The sequence below is a fragment of the Pseudophryne corroboree genome, chromosome 6, assembly GCF_028390025.1.
Source record: "Pseudophryne corroboree isolate aPseCor3 chromosome 6, aPseCor3.hap2, whole genome shotgun sequence".
Classification (NCBI taxonomy): Eukaryota; Metazoa; Chordata; class Amphibia; order Anura; family Myobatrachidae; genus Pseudophryne; species Pseudophryne corroboree.
This window is the reverse complement of record NC_086449.1, coordinates 240,656,676-240,675,417: the sequence shown is the minus strand read 5'-3', so window position 1 is coordinate 240,675,417 and position 18,742 is coordinate 240,656,676. Positions and strand designations below refer to the sequence as shown.

At 46.2% G+C, this 18,742-nt stretch overlaps 1 protein-coding gene across 1 annotated transcript in view; it reads left to right on the top strand.

The window, feature by feature from the left end:
- The window catches only part of KIF7 (kinesin family member 7), a 216,779-nt gene that overhangs the window by 134,295 nt on the left and 63,742 nt on the right, over positions 1 to 18,742 (top strand). Inside the window, exons 9-10 of the mRNA XM_063925793.1 lie at positions 10,215 to 10,321; positions 11,804 to 11,959. Coding sequence (XP_063781863.1) covers positions 10,215 to 10,321; positions 11,804 to 11,959 — 263 coding nt within the window. The remainder of the gene's footprint in view (positions 1 to 10,214; positions 10,322 to 11,803; positions 11,960 to 18,742) is intronic.

The window sequence follows — 18,742 nt, the reverse complement described above, 5'->3', positions numbered from 1 at the left end:
AGTATTTTATTGACTATAGAGCATTTAAAGGATGCATTTCTATATATGCGAGATGCACAGAGGGATATTTGCACTCTGGCATCAAGAGTAAATGCGATGTCCATATCTGCCAGAAGATGTTATGGACACGACAGTGGTCAGATGATGCAGATTCCAAACGGCAAAAAGGTGTATTGCCGTATAAAGGAAGAGGAGTTTTTTGGGGTCGGTCCATCGGACCTGGTGGCCACGGCAACTGCTGGAAAATCCACCGTTTTTACCCTAAGTCACATCTCTGCAGAAAAAGACACCGTCTTTTCAACCTCAGTCTTTTCGTCCCTATAAGATCATATCTGCCCAGGGATAGAGGAAAGGGAAGAAGACTGCAGCAGGCAGCCCATTCCCAGGAACAGAAGCGCTCCACCGCTTCTGACAAGTTCTCAGCATGGCGCTGAGACCGTACAGGACCCCTGGATCCTACAAGTAGTATCCCAGGGGTACAGATTGGAATGTAGAGACGTTTCCTCTTCGCAGGCTCCTGAAGTCTGCTTTACCAAGGTCTCCCTCCGACAAGGAGGCAGTATGGGAAAAAATTCACAAGCTGTATTCCCAGCAGGTGATAATTAAATTTCTCTATCGTCCTAAGTGGATGCTGGGGTTCCTGAAAGGACCATGGGGAATAGCGGCTCCGCAGGAGACAGGGCACAAAAAAGTAAAGCTTTTACCAGATCAGGTGGTGTGCACTGGCTCCTCCCCCTATGACCCTCCTCCAGACTCCAGTTAGATTTTGTGCCCGAACGAGAAGGGTGCAATCTAGGTGGCTCTCCTAAAGAGCTGCTTAGAGAAAGTTTAGCTTAGGTTTTTTACTTTACAGTGAGTCCTGCTGGCAACAGGATCACTGCAACGAGGGACTTAGGGGAGAAGTAGTGAACTCACCTGCGTGCAGAGTGGATTTGCTGCTTGGCTACTGGACACTAGCTCCAGAGGGACGATCACAGGTACAGCCTGGATGGTCACCGGAGCCGCGCCGCCGGCCCCCTTGCAGACGCTGAAGAGAGAAGAGGTCCAAAATCGGCGGCTGAAGACTCCTGAGTCTTCATAAAGGTAGCGCACAGCACTGCAGCTGTGCGCCATTTTCCTCTCAGCACACTTCACACAACAGTCACTGAGGGTGCAGAGCGCTGGGGGGGGCGCTCTGAGAGGCAAATAAAAACCTTATTAGAGGCAAAAAATACCTCACATATAGCCCACAGAGGCTATATGGAGATATTTAACCCCTGCCTAACTTCAAAAATAGCGGGAGACGAGCCCGCCGAAAAAGGGGCGGGGCCTATCTCCTCAGCACACAGCGCCATTTTCTCTCACAGAAAAGCTGGAGAGAAGGCTCCCAGGCTCTCCCCTGCACTGCACTACAGAAACAGGGTTAAAACAGAGAGGGGGGGCACTGATTTTGGCGATATTGTATATATATAAAAGATGCTATAAGGGAGAAACACTTATATAAGGTTGTCCCTATATAATTATAGCGTTTTTGGTGTGTGCTGGCAGACTCTCCCTCTGTCTCCCCAAAGGGCTAGTGGGTCCTGTCCTCTGTCAGAGCATTCCCGGTGTGTGTGCTGTGTGTCGGTACGTGTGTGTCGACATGTATGAGGACGATGTTGGTGAGGAGGCGGAGAAATTGCCTGTAATGGTGATGTCACTCTCTAGGGAGTCGACACCGGAATGGATGGCTTATTTAGAGAATTACGTGAGAATGTCAACACGCTGCAAGGTCGGTTGACGACATGAGACGGCCGACAATCTATTAGGACCGGGCCAGGCGTCTCAGAATCACCGTCAGGGGTTTTAAAAACGCCCATTTACCTCAGTCGGTCGACACAGACACAGACACGGACACTGAATACAGTGTCGACGGTGAATAAACAAACGTATTTCTCATTAGGGCCACACGTTAAGGGCAATGAAGGAGGTGTTACGTGTTTCTGATACTACAAGTACCACAAGAAAGGGTATTATGTGGGAGTGAAAAAACTACCTGTAGTTTTTCCTGAATCAGATAAAATAAAATGAAGTGTGTGATGATGCGTAGGGTTACCCCGATAGCAAATATTGGCGTTATACCCTTTCCCGCCAGAAATTAGGGTACGTTGGGAAACACCCCTTAGGGTGATAAGGCGCTCACACGCTTATCAAGTGGCGTTACCGTCTCCTGATACGGCCGCCCTCAAGGAGCCAGCTGATAGGAAGCTGGAAAAATATCCTAAAAAGTATATACACACATACGGTGGTTATACTGCGACCAGCGATCGCCATCAGCCTGGAGATGCAGTGCTGGGTTGGCTTGGTCGGATTCCCTGACTGAAAATATTTTATTCATGTAGAGCATTTAATAGGATGCATTCTATATATATGTATGTGAGATGCACAGAGGGATATTTGCTCTCTGGCATCAAGATAAGTGCGTTGTCCATATCTCCCAGAAGATGTCAGGGACACGACAGTGGTCAGGTGATACAGTTCCCATACGGCAGATGGAAGTATTGCTGTATAAAGGGAAGGAGTTATTTGGGGGTCGGTCCATCGGACCTGGGGACCACAGCAACAGCTGGGAAATCCAACCTTTTTTACCCCAAGTTACATCTCAGCTAAAAAAGACACCGTCTTTTCAGCCTCAATCTTTCCTTTCCCATGAGGGCATGCAGGCAAAAGGCCAGTCATATCTGCCCAGACATAGAGGTAAGGGAAGTAGACTGCAGCAGGCAGCCCTTTCCCAGGAAAAGAAGCCCTCCACCGCGTCTGCCAAGTCCTCAGCATGACGCTGGGGCCGTGCAAGCGGACTCAAGGTGGGGGGGTAGTCTCAAGAGTCTCAGGGCGCAGTGGGATCACTCGCAAGTTGACCCCTAGATCGTACGAGTATTATCCCAGGGGTAAAGATTGGAGAGTCGAGACATCTTCTCCTCGCAGGTTCCTGAAGTCTGCTTTACCAACGGCTCCCTCCGACAGGGAGGCAGCATTGGAAACAATTCACAAGCTGTATATCCAGCAGGTGATAATCAAAGTACCCCTCCTACGACAAGGAAAAGGGTATTATTTTTCCACACTATATTGTGGTACTGAAGCCAGACGGCTTGGTGACACATAGTCTAAATCTAAAATGTTTTGAACACTTACATAAAAGGTTCAAATCGAGATAAAGTCACTCAGAGCAGTGATAGCGAACCGGAAAAAAGGGGACTATATGGTGTCCCTGGACATCAAGGATTACCTCCATGTCCAAATTTTGTCCTTCTCATCAAGGGTACCTCTGGTTCGTGGTACAGAACTGTCAATATCAGTTTCAGACGATGCCGTTTGAATTATCCACGGCACCCCGGGCCTTTTTACCAAGGTAATGGCCGAAAAGATGTTTCTTCAAAGAAAAAAGGCATCTAAATTATCCCTTACTTGCACGACCTAAAAAGGGCAAGTTCCAGAGAACAGTTGGAGGTCGGAAGAGCACTATCTAAAGTAGTTCTTCGACGGCACGACTGGATTCTAAATATTCCAAGAATCGCAGCTGTTTTCCGACGATACGTCTGCTGTTCCTAGGGATGATTCTGGACACGGTTCAGAAAAAGGTTTTTCTTCCCGAGGAAAAAGCCAAGGAGTTATCCGACCTGTCAGGAACCTCCTAAAACCAGGAAAGGTGTCTGTACATCAATGCACAAGAGTCCTGGGAAAAATGGTGGCTTTTTACGAAGCAATTCCATTCGGCAGATTCCATGCAAGAATTTTCCAAAGGGATCTGTTGGACAAATGGTCAGGGTCGCATCCTCAGATGCACCTGCGAATAACCCTGTCGCCAAGGACAAGGGTATATCTTCTGTGGTGGTTGCAAAAGGCTCATCTATTGGAGGGCCGCAGATTCGGCATACAGGATTTGATCCTGGTGACCACGGACGCCAGCCTGAGAGGTTGGGGAGCAGTCACACAAGGAAGAAACTTCCAGGGGGTATGGACGAACCTGGAAAAGTCTCTTCACATAAACATTCTGGTACTAAGAGCAATCTAAAATGCTCTAAGCCAGGCGGAACCACTCCTGCAAGGAAAACCGGTGTTGATTCAGTCGGACAACATCACGGCGGTCGCCCATGTAAACAGACAGGGCGGCACAAGAAGCAGGAGTGCAATGGCAGAAGCTGCCAAGATTCTTCGCTGGGCGGAGAATCACGTAATAGCACTGTCAGCAGTGTTCTTCCCGGGCGTGGACAACTGGGAAGCAGACTTCCTCAGCAGACACGATATTCACCCGGGAGAGGGGGGTCTTCATCCAGAAGTCTTCCACATGCTAATAAACTGTTGGGAAAGACCAATGGTAGACATGATGGCGTCTCGCCTCAACAAGAAACTGGACAAGTATTGCGCCAGGTCAAGAGATCCACAGGCAATAGCTGTGGACGCACTGGTAACACCTTGGGTGTACAAATCAGTATATGTGTTTCCTCCTCTGCCTCTCATACCAAAGGTATTGAAGATTATACGGTGAGGAGGAGTAAGAACAATACTAGTGGCTCCGGATTGGCCAAGAAGGACTTGGTACCCGGAACTTCAAGAGTTGGTCACGGACGACCCGTGCCCTCTACTTCTGAGAAGGGACCTGCTACAACAGGGTCCCTGTCTCTTTCAAGACTTACCGCGGCTGCGTTTGACGGCATGGCGGTTGAACGCCAGATCCTAAAAGGGAAAGGCATTCCAGAAGAAGTCATTCCTACCTTGATTAAGGCAAGGAAGGAAGTCACCGCGAAACATTATCACCGCATTTGGCGAAAATATGTCGCGTGGTGCGAGGATCGGAGTGTTCCGACGGAGGAATTTCAACTGGATCGTTTCCTACATTTCCTACAATCAGGATTGTCTATGGGTCTCAAATTGAGATCTATTAAGGTTCAAATTTCGGCCCTGTCAATATTCTTCCAAAAAGAATTGGCCTCAGTTCCTGAGGTACAGACTTTTGTTAAAGGAGTACTGCATATACAGCCTCCTGTGGTGCCTCCGGTGGCACCGTGGGATCTAAATGTAGTTTTAGATTTCCTCAAATCCCATTGGTTTGAACCATTGAAAAAGGTGGATTTTAAATATCTCACATGGAAAGTGACTATGTACTGGCCCTGGCTTCCGCCAGGAGAGTATCTGAATTGGCGGCTTTATCTTATAAAAGCCCTTATCTAATCTTCCATTCGGATAGGGCAGAACTGAGGACTCGTCCGCATTTTCTCCCTAAGGTGGTATCAGCGTTTCACCTGAACCAACCTATTGTGGTGCCTGCGGCCACTGGCGACTTGGAGGACTCCAAGTTGTTGGACGTTGTCAGAGCCTTAAAAATATACATTTCAAGGACGGCTGAAGTCAGAAAATCTGACTCGCTGTTGATACTATATGCACCCAACAAGTTGGGTGCCCCTGCTTCTAAGCAGACGATTGCTCGTTGGATTTGTAACACAATTCAACTTGCTCATTCTGTGGCAGGCCTGCCACAGCCTAAATCTGTTAAGGCCCATTCCACAAGGAAGGTGGGCTCATCTTGGGCGGCTGCCCGAGGGGTCTCGGCATTACAATTCTGCCGAGCAGCTACGTGGTCGGGGGAAAACACGTTTGTAAAATTCTACAAATTTGATACCCTGGCAAAAGAGGACTTGGAATTCTCTCATTCGGTGCTGCAGAGTCATCCGCACTCTCCCGCCCGTTTGGGAGCTTTGGTATAATCCCCATGGTCCTTTCAGGAACCCCAGCATCCACTTAGGACGATAGAGAAAATAAGAATTTACTTACCGATAATTCTATTTCTCGGAGTCCGTAGTGGATGCTGGGCGCCCATCCCAAGTGCGGATTATCTGCAATACTGTACATAGTTATTGTTAACAAATTCGGGTTATATTGTTAAGGAGCCATCTTTAAGAGGCTCTTTCTGTTATCATACTGTTAACTGGGTTTAGATCACAAGTTGTACGGTGTGATTGGTGTGGCTGGTATGAGTCTTACCCGGGATTCAAATTGCCTCCCTTATTGTGTACGCTCGTCCGGGCACAGTACCTAACTGGAGTCTGGAGGAGGGTCATAGGGGGAGGAGCCAGTGCACACCACCTGATCTGGTAAAAGCTTTACTTTTTTGTGCCCTGTCTCCTGCGGAGCCGCTATTCCCCATGGTCCTTTCAGGAACCCCAGCATCCACTACGGACTCCGAGAAATAGAATTATCGGTAAGTAAATTCTTATTTACCCCTCCTACTACAAGGAAAAGGGGTATTATTCCACACTATATTGTGGTACTGAAGCCAGAAGGCTAGGTGAGACTTATTCTAAAAAATTTTTTTTGAACACTTACAAAGGTTCAAATCAAGATGGAGTCACTCAGAGCAGTGATAACGAACCAGGAAGAAGGGGACTATATAGTGTCCGGGGACATCAGGGATGCTTACCTCTATGTCCCAAATTTGCCCTTCTCACTAAGGGTACCTCAGGTTCGTGGTGCAGAACTGTCACTATCAGTTTTAGACGCTGCCGTTTGGATTGTCCACGGCACCCCGGGTCTTTACCAAGGTAATGGCCGAAATGATGATTCTTCTTCGAAGAAAAGGCGTCTTAATTATCCCTTACTTGGACGATCTCCTGATAAGGGCATAGTCCAGGGAACAGTTGGAGGTCGGAGTAGCACTATCTCGGATACTGCTACAACAGCACGGGTGGATTCTAAATATTCCAAAATCGCAGCTGATCCCGACGACACGTCTGCTGTGCCTAGGGATGATTCTGGACACAGTCCAGAAAAAGGTGTTTCTCCCGGAAGAGAAAGCCAGGGAGTTATCCGAGCTAGTCAGGAACCTCCTAAAAACAGTGCATCATTGCACAAGGGTCCTGGTAAAAATGGTGGCTTCCTACGAAGCAATTCCATTCGGCAGATTTCACGCAAGAACTTTTCAGTGGGATCTGCTGGACAAATGGTCCGGATCGCATCTTCAGATGCATCAGCGGATAACCCAATATCCAAGGACAAGGGTGTCTCTCCTGTGGTGGTTATAGAGTGCCCATCTTCTAGAGGGCCGCAGATTTGGCATTCAGGATTGGATGCTGGTGACCACGGAGCCCAGCCCGAGAGGCTGGGGAGCAGTCACACAAGGAAAAAATTTCCAGGGAGTGTGATCAAGTCTGGAGACTTTTCTCCACATAAATATACTGGAGCTAAGGGTAAATTTATAATACTCTAAGCTTAGCAAGACCTCTGCTTCAAGGTCAGCCGGTATTGATCCAGTGGGAAAAACATCACGGCAGTCGCCCACGTAAACAGACAGGGCGACACAAGAAGCAGGAGGGCAATGGCAAAAACTGCAAGGACTTTTCGCTGGGCGGAAAATCATGTGATAGCACTGTCAGCAGTGTTTCATCCCGGGAATGGAAACTGGGAAGCAGACTTCCTCAGCAGGCACGACCTCCACCCGGGAGAGTGGAAACTTCATCGGGAAGTTTTTTCCACATGATTGTAAACCGTTGGGAAATACCAAAGGTGGACATGATGGCGTCCCGTCTGAACAAAAAACGGGACAGGTATTGCGCCAGGTCAAGAGACCCTCAGGCAATAGCTGTGGACGTTCTGGTAACACCGTGGGTGTACCAGTCGGTGTATGTGTTCCCTCCTCTGCTTCTCATACCTAAGGTGCTGAGAATTATAAGACGTAGAGGAGTAAGAACTATACTCATGGCTCCGGATTGGCCAAGAAGGACTTGGTACCCGGAACTTCAAGAGATGCTTACAGAGGTTTTATGGCCTCTGCCGCTAAGAAGGGACTTGCTTCAGCAAGTACCATGTCTGTTCCAAGACTTACCGCAGCTGCGTTTGTCGGCATGGCGGTGGAACGCCGGATCCTAAGGGAAAAAGGCATTCCGGAAGAGGTCATTCCTACCCTGGTCAAAGCCAGAAAGGAGGTGACCGCACAACATTATCACCACATGTGGCGAAAATATGTTGCGTGGTGTGAGGCCAGGAAGGCCCCACAAAGAAATTTCAACTCGGTCGTTTCCTGCATTTCCTGAAAACAGGAGTGTCTATGGGCCTCAAATTGGGGTCCATTAAGGTTCAAATTTCGGCCCTGTCGATTTTCTTCCAGAAAGAATTGGCTTCAGTTCCTGAAGTCCAGAATTTTGTCAAGGGAGTATTGCATATACAACCCCCTTTTGTGCCTCCAGTGGCACTGTGGGATCTCAACGTAGTTCTGGGATTCCTCAAATCACATTGGTTTAAAACCAGTCAAATCTGTGGATTTGAAGCATCTCACATGAAAAGTGACCATGATCTTGGCCCTGGCCTGGACCAGGCGAGTGTCAAATTGGTGGTTTTTTTCTCAAAAAAGCCCATATCTGTTTGTCCATTCGGACAGGGCAGAGCTGCGGACTCGTCCCCAGTTCTCTCCCTAAGGTGGTGTCAGTGTTTCACCTGAACCAGCTTATTGTGGTGCCTTGCACCTACTAGGGACTTGGAGGACTCCAAGTTGCTAGATGTTGTCAGGGCCCTGAAAATATGTTCCAGGACGGCTGGGGTCAGGAAAACTGACTTGCTGTTATCCTGTATGCACCCAACAAACTGGGTGCTTTTGCTTCTAAGCAGACTATTGCTAGTTGGATGTGTAATACAATTCAGCTTGCACATTCTGTGGCAGGCCTGCCACAGCCAAAATATGTAAATGCCCATTCCACAAGGAAGGTGGGCTCATCTTGGGCGGCTGCCCGAGGGGTCTCGGCTTTTACAACTTTGCCGAGCGGTTATTTAGTCAGGGGCAAACACGTTTGTAAAATCCTACAAATTTGATACCCTGGCTAAGGAGGACCTGGAGTTCTCTCATTCGGTGCTGCAGAGTCATCCGCACTCTCCCGCCCGTTTGGGAGCTTTGGTATTATCCCCATGGTCCTTTCAGGAATCCCAGCATCCACTAGGACGATAGAGAAAATAAGAATTTACTTACCGATAATTCTATTTCTCGGAGTCCGTAGTGGATGCTGGGCGCCCATCCCAAGTGCGGATTATCTGCAATACTTGTACATAGTTACAAAAATCGGGTTATTATTGTTGTGAGCCATCTTTTCAGAGGCTCCGCTGTTATCATACTGTTAACTGGGTTCAGATCACAGGTTGTACAGTGTGATTGGTGTGGCTGGTATGAGTCTTACCCGGGATTCAAAATCCTTCCTTATTATGTACGCTCGTCCGGGCACAGTATCTAACTGGCTTGGAGGAGGGTCATAGGGGGAGGAGCCAGTGCACACCACCTGATCCTAAAGCTTTACTTTTTGTGCCCTGTCTCCTGCGGAGCCGCTATCCCCATGGTCCTTTCAGGAACCCCAGCATCCACTACGGACTCCGAGAAATAGAATTATCGGTAAGTAAATTCTTATTTTAGGCCTTATACAGTAGGAAAAATGTATGTTGACCCTTACATGGCATCTAAAATTGACCCTATACTATATAGTTTTCAAGTGAATTATTATTATTATTATCATTTTTTTTTTTGAATCCACAATCCTGGGATTCCAAAGTAAAACTGCTTCAGATAGCACAGAATCAGGAATTAGCTCTGCCATCTTTTTGCCCCACCCCTATTTCTTAGCCAGTAAGAGAGATTTTAATATGTCAGCCTGAGAAGGTCCAGCTGTCGAGGTAATTTTTCATACAAACTCATCAAGATTCACATGAATGTACATATCCAGGGTAATGCACTTCAGAGTACAGTGAATGTAATAGTGTCAACAAAAGAGACCAATCCAATGTATAAATGTCTCCCCTGGCTGAAAAAATTAGCAGAAAGGTTAATTAAATTATCATAATGACATGCATTTCTAACTAGTTTCCGCGAGCCTTTCATCTATAGCATGTCACATTTTTTATTATGAGCTTCGTGTATCTGTATTATGCACACACTCAAACATGCAAAATACCGCTGACCCCTTCCTTATTCACATCAAGGTTATACATAAAAAATGTCATATTTCACTTTCACTAAAGAGATTAAGTATCATCCATCTAATACACAAATGTACGTGAAGGGAGTTACGTAAGGGGAACTGTAAAGGGGCATGTGAGTATACATGCTTTGGTTAAACCATTATGTTAATACTGTTCTTGTATTCAATTACATATGTGTCTATGAATATAAATAAAATATGCAGTGCTTCCTATTTTATTGCGTTTTTTTGTGTGTGTGCTTGATATAGGGTTAAAAATGTGTCCAAGTTTGAGACAAGGACTGTGGATACAAATCAAGCCCAAAAGTGTCCGACATCTACCCAGAGCAGTGATGATGAGGAGGAAATCATTGTGTGTAAGTTGAATTTCCTACAGTTGACTCGCACATGCGTGTGTCATAGAAATTACTATGAGCAAATAAATGTCATTTTCAAATATATACACTCAAATATATACACTCATTTTCAAATATATACACGCACGATTGCACAAACATAATCACTTTATGGGGGATATCCTATTAGCCCTGGTAATTTACCCGTGCTAATTGTCCCGCTGGGGGCTATCTAATAAGCTGGCACGAGGCACGGCTTATCAGGGATTTTGTTTCACCTGTCTAACTTAACCTGTGTGTTTTCACGAGAAAGGAAATTTTTTTTTTTTTTCACAGTCAATCAATCTGGATAGCCTGTAAAAAAAAAAAAAAATTGGTGAAAAATCGCAATAAATATGTTTTACCGGAGCGAAGAGGATATCCCCCTATGTGTGGTGGAGTACTCTGATGAAGATTTAAATGCTCAAAGAAGATTGTTATGCTAATTGTTTCATTTGAACAGTTAACAATTTATCAGTTAAAACTATAATTTGTCTGTGTTCTAACAGCGGTATCCAATTAGCTGCGGTAATTTACCATGGCTAATTGGGTCGCTGGGGGCTATCTTTGTATCCCCGATAGCCGGCACAAACATCTTGAAGATGTTTGGAAGTAGACACAGGTCTGTGGAAGTTTTCAGTGCAGCTGATTGTATAGCTGTAGAAGCTTGTACAATAAGTTGCTCTGCTAACCTTTCATAAAGCAGAATTTACTATCCCACCCATAGAGTGGGAATAGAACCTGTGGCGAACCTCCGAGCCTGCTGCGTGATAAGCGCAGTGAAGCCCGCAAGGAGCTTTGTTGCGCTTGGCTCCCCACCCCGCCAGCATTCTGCGGCTGGGATCCCCGCCACCGGTCACACAGCCCCAGTCTCTGGCAACTGATCGGCTACAGGCACTAATGGTGGGTCAGTTGTCTGAACCATGATAGGCTGCGAGCATGATACCCCTATAGAGTTGTTAGTTTGTGAAAGAAGGGGAAGATAGCCAAATATATATTCTTGAATTTTCATCAATGTTGTATCAAGATAATTATCGTTGACTAACTTGAAATCATAAATTAGGTTTATATGCCTTTTAATATTTAGGAAATGCTCTTTAAGCTTATTCAAGCAAACTTAATACTTGTGTTCCAAACGAAACAATGCTAATACACTGCTTGATCTACCAATGATTCCATTTTGTCATGGTTAATTCTGTGCCAACATATTTAATTGCTGTTATCGTCAGCTGTGTATGTGGCATAGCAGTAGAACCATGATACAGTATTTCTTGCTTGTGAGATTTCCCCAATGGAGCACAACACCTCTATTCCACTCGTGTGAATGAGCCCTACGTGTATTGCAATATTTAGGATTGATAATTAATGTGCTTTAGGTTCCTAATTACTTTATGGGATAATGGTTTCCAACATGTACGACTCATATTGGCTAAGTTAAACTCTGAGACGTTCTGTGTCTGACAGCTCTGTGCAAAAAGAGAGAACACTGTGTTCCAAGAGAGAGCGTAAGCCCTGGAAAGGACTCTAAATTCAGGCTGCGTCAAGCCCAGCAGAAGATCCGGGAGCTGGCTATCAACATCCGCATGAAAGAAGAGCTTATTAAAGAACTAGTTAAAACTGGTGAGTCTCATGCTGCTATTAAATGGGCTCAGCAATGTTCCAAGTGTTAATAACAAATAGCCCATGCAATCTCTCATTTGTTTTTGTGCAGTTTAGTTTTTGTGCAGTTTAGTTTAGCTCATGTTCTTAATAATATGATCCCAAAGAAAGGGTGCCTGTGCCATTTTGGGTGGGTTTCCATAACCAAGTGTTTTGCACACTATACTTACCAACTGATATACTAAATGTGATTGATCTTTTAATATATTTTATGCAATTACCTCATTTCTGTATAGTTGAAAGTCAATCAAAAATTAATCTGTAGACAACGGTAAAGAAATGAACAAGAAGTAAAGGGAGTCAGAGACTTGCATTGGGATAAACACCTTCCACAGGAGCCAGACATAGTTAGGTCCGTATATATTTGAACACTGACACAATTTTCATAATTTTAGCTCTGTGCGCCACTACATTGGATTTGAAATGAAACAATTGATATGCAATTGAAGTGCAGACTTTTAGCATTAATTCAAGGCGATGAACAACAATATTGTTTGAAACATTTAGGAATTGTAACCATTTTTATACACAGTCCCCTATTTTCACGGGCTCAAATGTAATTAGACAAACTAACATAATCATAAACAAAATCCTCTTTTTCATTAATTTGTCTAGAATCCTTTGCAGACAATGACTGCTTGAAGTCTGGAACACATGGGCATCTCCAAATGCTTTGTTTCCTCCTTAGTTATGCTTTGCCAGTCTGTTACTGCAGCTGTCTTTAGTTGTTCGTTCATGTGTCTTTCTGCCTTCAATTTTGTCTTCAGCAAGTGTTTGCCTTAAAAAATATTAGGTTGCTTTCGCAGTATGTTTTTGGTCATTGTCCATCTGTACTGTAACGCGCCATCCAATCAACTATGCTGAATGAGAGTAAACTGTATATCCCTATATACTGCTTCTGTCTTTGGTCATATCTAGAATTAACACTAGTTGCCCATACCATTGGGAGACATGCATGCCCATGCCAGCACACTGCCTTCACTGTGTTTTTTACTTATAAGTGCTATGCTTCGGATCATGAGCCATACCAAGCCTTCTCTATACTTTTTTTCTTCCCATCATTCTGGTACAGGTTGATCCTCGTTTCATCTGTAAGAATGCTGTTCCAGAACTGGGCTGGCTTTTATATATGTTTTTTTGACTAGCTCTAATCTGGCCTTCTATTCTTGAGGCTTACGAATGGTTTGTACCTTGTGGTGAACCCAGAGGCGTCACTAGGGTTGGTGTCACCCGGTATGGTAACTCATGGTGTCACCCCCCATGGACCTCCTTCCATATCACACTAGTTTTAGAGCACTGCCGGGGAGCTTCTGGGGAGTTCTAGGGAAATCACATGCGTTTCATCTTTCTGATGCATGGCCACCTTCAGGTATGCACATTCACAAATCTGTTTCATTACAAAAAAATGCATTTGCAGACTCGCACTTACAGATGTGTCCTCTTACACTTGCTGCAGGAGGCATATTATCCTGGTGCTGCTGCATCTCAGCATGCCATAGCCTCCCGCAGCTAACAAAGGGCCTAATTCAGACCTGATCGCAACATCAAATTTTTTCTCTTCTGGGCAAAACCATGTGCACTGCAGGTGGGGCAGATGTAACATGTGCAGAGAGAGTTAGATTTGGGTGGGTGTGATCAAACTGAAATCTAAATTGCAGTGTAAAAATAAAGCAGTCAGTATTTACCCTGCACAGAAACAATATAACCCACCCAAATCTAACTCTCTCTGCACATGTTACATCTGCCCCACCTGCAGTGCAGCATGGTTTTGCCCATTAGAGAAAGATTTTGCAATCAGGTCTGAATTAGGCCCAAACTTCATTGATATGCTAATAATCACAGGTGTGTGTATATACGCACGCACACGCCAGCGGCCTGAACATTACTGCAATAAGTACAGGTATCATGAGCATTACTTCCTCCCAGTGGTGCAAGTATAACAAAAATGTCTTAGCGGTGCTTTGCGTGTGCGCCGTAGGCGCGCATCTAAAAAATGGGCATGGCCAGTGAAAATGGGGCTTGTTGACATGACATGCCCCCATTTCTCGTCACTGTAGGAACATTAATTTACATTCCATATGCACCTTACCTTTAAGGTGGTTTCTCTGAAGAATGGGAAACCTCTGAAGAAATGTACAGTATTCTCCCTGGTCAAACAGCATCTTTAGTCAGTATTCACTATTTATGTAGGAAATCACATGGTCTGTAAGATGCCTGTTTGTGTAGGAATATAACCAAAGTAATCGTCATACAACAGAGGTTCAACCAGATTCATGCCAGCTGTTTCCCCCTCTGTTTCTTAGCTACACCATTATCTTCCCCCCTGCATCTCCTAGCCACACCATCATATCCCCCCTGCATCTCTCAGCCACACCGTCTTCTCCCCTCAGATACTCTCAGCCACACCATCATCTCCCCCAGCGTGTCTCAGCTTTCGTTCCCCCACTCCTTCATTCTGTGTCTCTCAGCCTGCGTTCCCCCACTCCTTCATTCTGTGTCTCTCAGCCTGCGTTCCCGCCATCCTTCATTCTGTGTCTCTCAGTCTGCGTTCCCCCCTTCCTTCATTCTGTGTCTCCCAGCCTGCGTTGCCCCCTTACTTCATTCTGTGTCTCTCAGCCTACGTTCCTCCCTCCTTCATTCTGTGTCTCTCAGCCTGCATTCCCCCTCCTTCATTCTGTGTCTCTCAGCCTGCGTTCCTCCCTCCTTCATTCTGTCACACAACCTGCGTCCCCCATCCTTCATTCTGTATCTCTCAGCCTGCATTCTCTCTCCCCTTCATTATGTCTCTCAGCCTGCATTCTCTCTCCCCTTCATTGTGTCTCTCAGCCTACATCCCCCCCTTCATTATGTCTCTCAGCCTGCATTCTCCCCCTCCTCCATTATGTCTGTCTGCATTCTCCCCCCCCCCCCCCCCTTTCATTATGTGTCTCAGCATGCATTCCCCCCCCCCCCCCTTCGGTTTCTCAGCCTGCACTCCCCCCCCCCCCCCCCCCCCCCCCTTCATTATGTCTCTCAGCCTGCACCCCCCCCCCTTCATTATGTCTCTCAGCCTGCAACCCCCCCCCCGCCATTATGTCTCTCAGCCTGCACCCCCCCCCCTTCCATTATGTCTCTCAGCCAGCACTCTGCCCTCCCTTTTAATTATGTCTCTCAGCCTGCATTCTTCCCCCCCACCCTTCATTATGTCTCTCAGCCTGCACTCCCCCCCTTCATTGTGTCTCTCAGCCTGCACCCCCCCCCCCCCTTCATTAGGTCTCTCAGCCTGCACCTGCACTCCCCCCCCCCCCCCCCCCCTTCATTAGGTCTCTCAGCCAGAATCCCCCCCCCCCCTTTCATTGTGTCTCTCAGCCTGCACTCTCCCCTCATCTTCATTACGTCTCTCAGCCAACATTCTCCACCCCACCCCCACCCCTTTCACAGTGTCTTTCAGCCTGCAATGCATTCTTCCCCCCATTCTATCTCTCAGCCTGCATTGCCCCCCACTTCTTACCTCTGTGTCTCCCCACTTTACCTACACTCTAGGCGCGAGGGAAAGCAACACAATCACGTCGCTGGGGTGCGACGTGATTGTGACGCCTGGTGCCCGGGAGGAGGGGGCATGGACGCCGCGGACGTGGCTCCGGTCAGTGGATGGGAGTGCGTGGCTTTATTTGGTGTCACCCCATGGAGGGGTGATACCCGGGTGCGGGCCGCACCCCCCTCATGACGCCACTGGGTGAACCCTCTGTATTTGCTTTTGTGAAGTCTTCTCTGTATGGTACACTTGTATAATGCTATGCCTAAATCCTGGAGAGTCACTTGACTGGATTTTTCTGAAGGTGTTTTTGCTTTACAATGGAAAGGATCCTGTGTTCATCCACCAGTCTTGTCTTCCATGGACATCAGGCCTTTTTGTGTTATCAAACTCACCAGCGCGTCCTTTTTTATTTTATTTTTTTATTTTTTCCCCTCAGAATGTACTGATCTGTTGATTTGGCCACTATCTGTCTGATGGATTTTTTTTTAGTTTTTGTTGCCTGAAGTGGGGTACACACGGAGCGACATTCACTTAATTTCTAAACAATCTGACTAGATTGCTTAGAAATTAGGAACACATCACTCCATGTGTAGGGGTGCCGGCGACAGCGATGCACGGCGCTATCGCCGGTGCCACAATCTAGCAGGTCGCTCATTTCACCACTGGGTGAAATGAGCGGCCACCGTGTCTGTGAATGAAACACAGACAAAATGCACTTCAGCAACGTTTCAGTGTATTGACACTATCACCAGGCTAATATATATATATATATATATATATATATATATAATATAAAATATAAATCAAATCTGCATCTCTTTCTCCACTTTCCATATCTGCCACTCCAATCTCTCCCCAGTCAGTTCCTATCTGGCCCTACCTCCCCTTTCTCTCTCCAGTCTCTTTCTGCCCCAGCCCTCTCACTTTCTCCCTGTCTCTATCTGCCCCTACCCCCACTCTCTCTACCCCTAGCCCCCTCTCCATATACGTCAAGAGTGAAACAGTCAGATCAATATGGTTAGGAGGCTGTATCATCTTTTTTGAGTCATTTGGTTTGTGTCATTTTGGTTTTGAGTCATTTGGTTTGTAGGGCAGAAGCAGCAACAGCCTCATACTGCTCCTCCATAATGGTCACACGCTGGATCACTGGTATCGGGTGTAGAGGGGGAGAGCTGCTATATTGTGCACAAATATCATTCCTCTGATGAAATTTTCACAAGACCGTCTCACTGTTGGTTATGTATATGTAAAACGCTGTGTAGCGTTTGGTGCGCTGGTGTCCTCTTTCCTGTGTCTCCTCTCACATGCAATAGGGCAGGCTTGTATTTATTTCAGGCTGTGTTCTATGTGTATTGTACCTGTTTTTCTTCTTCACAATGGTAAAACAGAAGTTATGCAGTTATGTAATGCTAGATTCTCCCCTATCTCATCTCGCTCAATATCATGTGAGCAGTGTAGTCGGTAATCTCAAAATGCTTATAACGATGTGGGGGAGAGTCAAGAGCCCTCCTGGCTGGGGGCTGTCAAAACAATGATGTCTGATATGCCTTGGACATCTCTGCTTTGCTCGCATACCACCATCAGGCTTCTACCTGCTTGCACCTCATGTCATCTGTCTGTTGCCCCTCCCCACTAGATTGTTAGCTCTTCAGAGCAGGGCCCTCTTTCCTCTTGTCTAAACCCTCTTCTTGACACATTTCACTCAGCAACCATCTTTACCTGCTTTCTGTCCTGCTGGTTAAGGCTCATCTCTATTTATGGCCGCCAGCCCCAAGTAGTACAATGATTACTCCTTCGCTACTTGCATCTAAGCTGTATTATGTTTTGAGAATTGTGTTGCTCTTTGTTACCTGCACTCCATTTTTGTTATTTATTTACTGTTATGCTGAGTTTTGTCTCCCTGTACTGTCCTTTGTACGGCGCTGCGAAACACTTGTGGCGCCCTATAAATAAAATGTAATAATAATAATAATATGTCATCTCAACTAACTTCAAATGCCAATTAAACTCAGGAACTGCAACAAGCAGTGACAAATCTAGCTGCTAAGCATCCCCCCCTGTCTACTGCAGGTGCATAAAAACGTGCTTTACCTGCATTACTGTCAGATACTGATGATGATATACAGGATGATGTGGATCCCAAAAGTGGGGACGCCACTCCTACACAGGGCTATTTGGCTATTTGGGATGTGTTAAGGCTGCCCCTGGAGGATGCTAATAATCAGTCATTTTTCCTTCCCCAAGACAAAATGACAGTCACATTTCGTGACTCCAAGGAATTGGATGATTTATTTAAAAAAGCCTGGAAAAAATCCAGATAAAAAATATCAGGTGTCTAAGCAGTTTTTTCATACCTTCCCCTTTGCCCCTGAAGGCAGGAAATTCTGGGAAGAATCTCCAGCAGTAGACGTCTCAGTCTCTCGCCTTTCTAAAAAGGCGGTACTTCCTGCTCCGGGCTCCTTTACGGTAGAGCATCCGGCAGATAGGAAAATTGAGACCACTCTGAAATCTGTCTACACCGCTGCAGGTGTAGCTCAGAGAACGGTCATTGCAGGTTGCTGGATGACACATGCAATTCGTTCCTGGGCTACTCAAATTCAGGAAGGTCTCTCGGGTGATATCATCTTAGTTACTACTGTAACTTTCCGAAAACACATTCAGGACACGGCAAGAGTCCTCTGTGACTCCCTTAAAGAGAGTGCCAATATTAATGCTAGGACCACGGCTATGGCTGTGTCTGCGCGCAGAGCCATATGGTTGCGTCAGTGGATTGCTGATGCTGACTCCAAACGTAGCGTGGAATCTCTTCCCTTCACAGGTGAAAGGTCTTTTGGAAGTGAATTGGACGCATGGATTTCCAAAGCTACTGCTGGGAAATCAACGTTTCTCCCTTCGGGGGCTCCGCCTGCTAGACGTACCTACCCGTGACCGTCTACTCGGTCCTTTCAGCCTTCCAGGTTTTGATCTAGGGCCAGGGCAGCCTCGATCGCAGCTAGAGGCTCCAGAAGAAAACCTAAGAAACCAACTGTTGCCGTATCTCAGGACCACACAAGTTGGTCCAGTCCCAGGTCATTGTTCCAGTACCCCTACAACAATGAGGACAGGGTTACTACTCCAGTCTGTTCGTAGTACCAAAACCAGACGGGTCTGTGAGACCCAATCTGAAATCCTTGAATCCTTACCTGAATGTTTTCAAATTCAAGATGGAATCTTTGAGAGCAGTGATC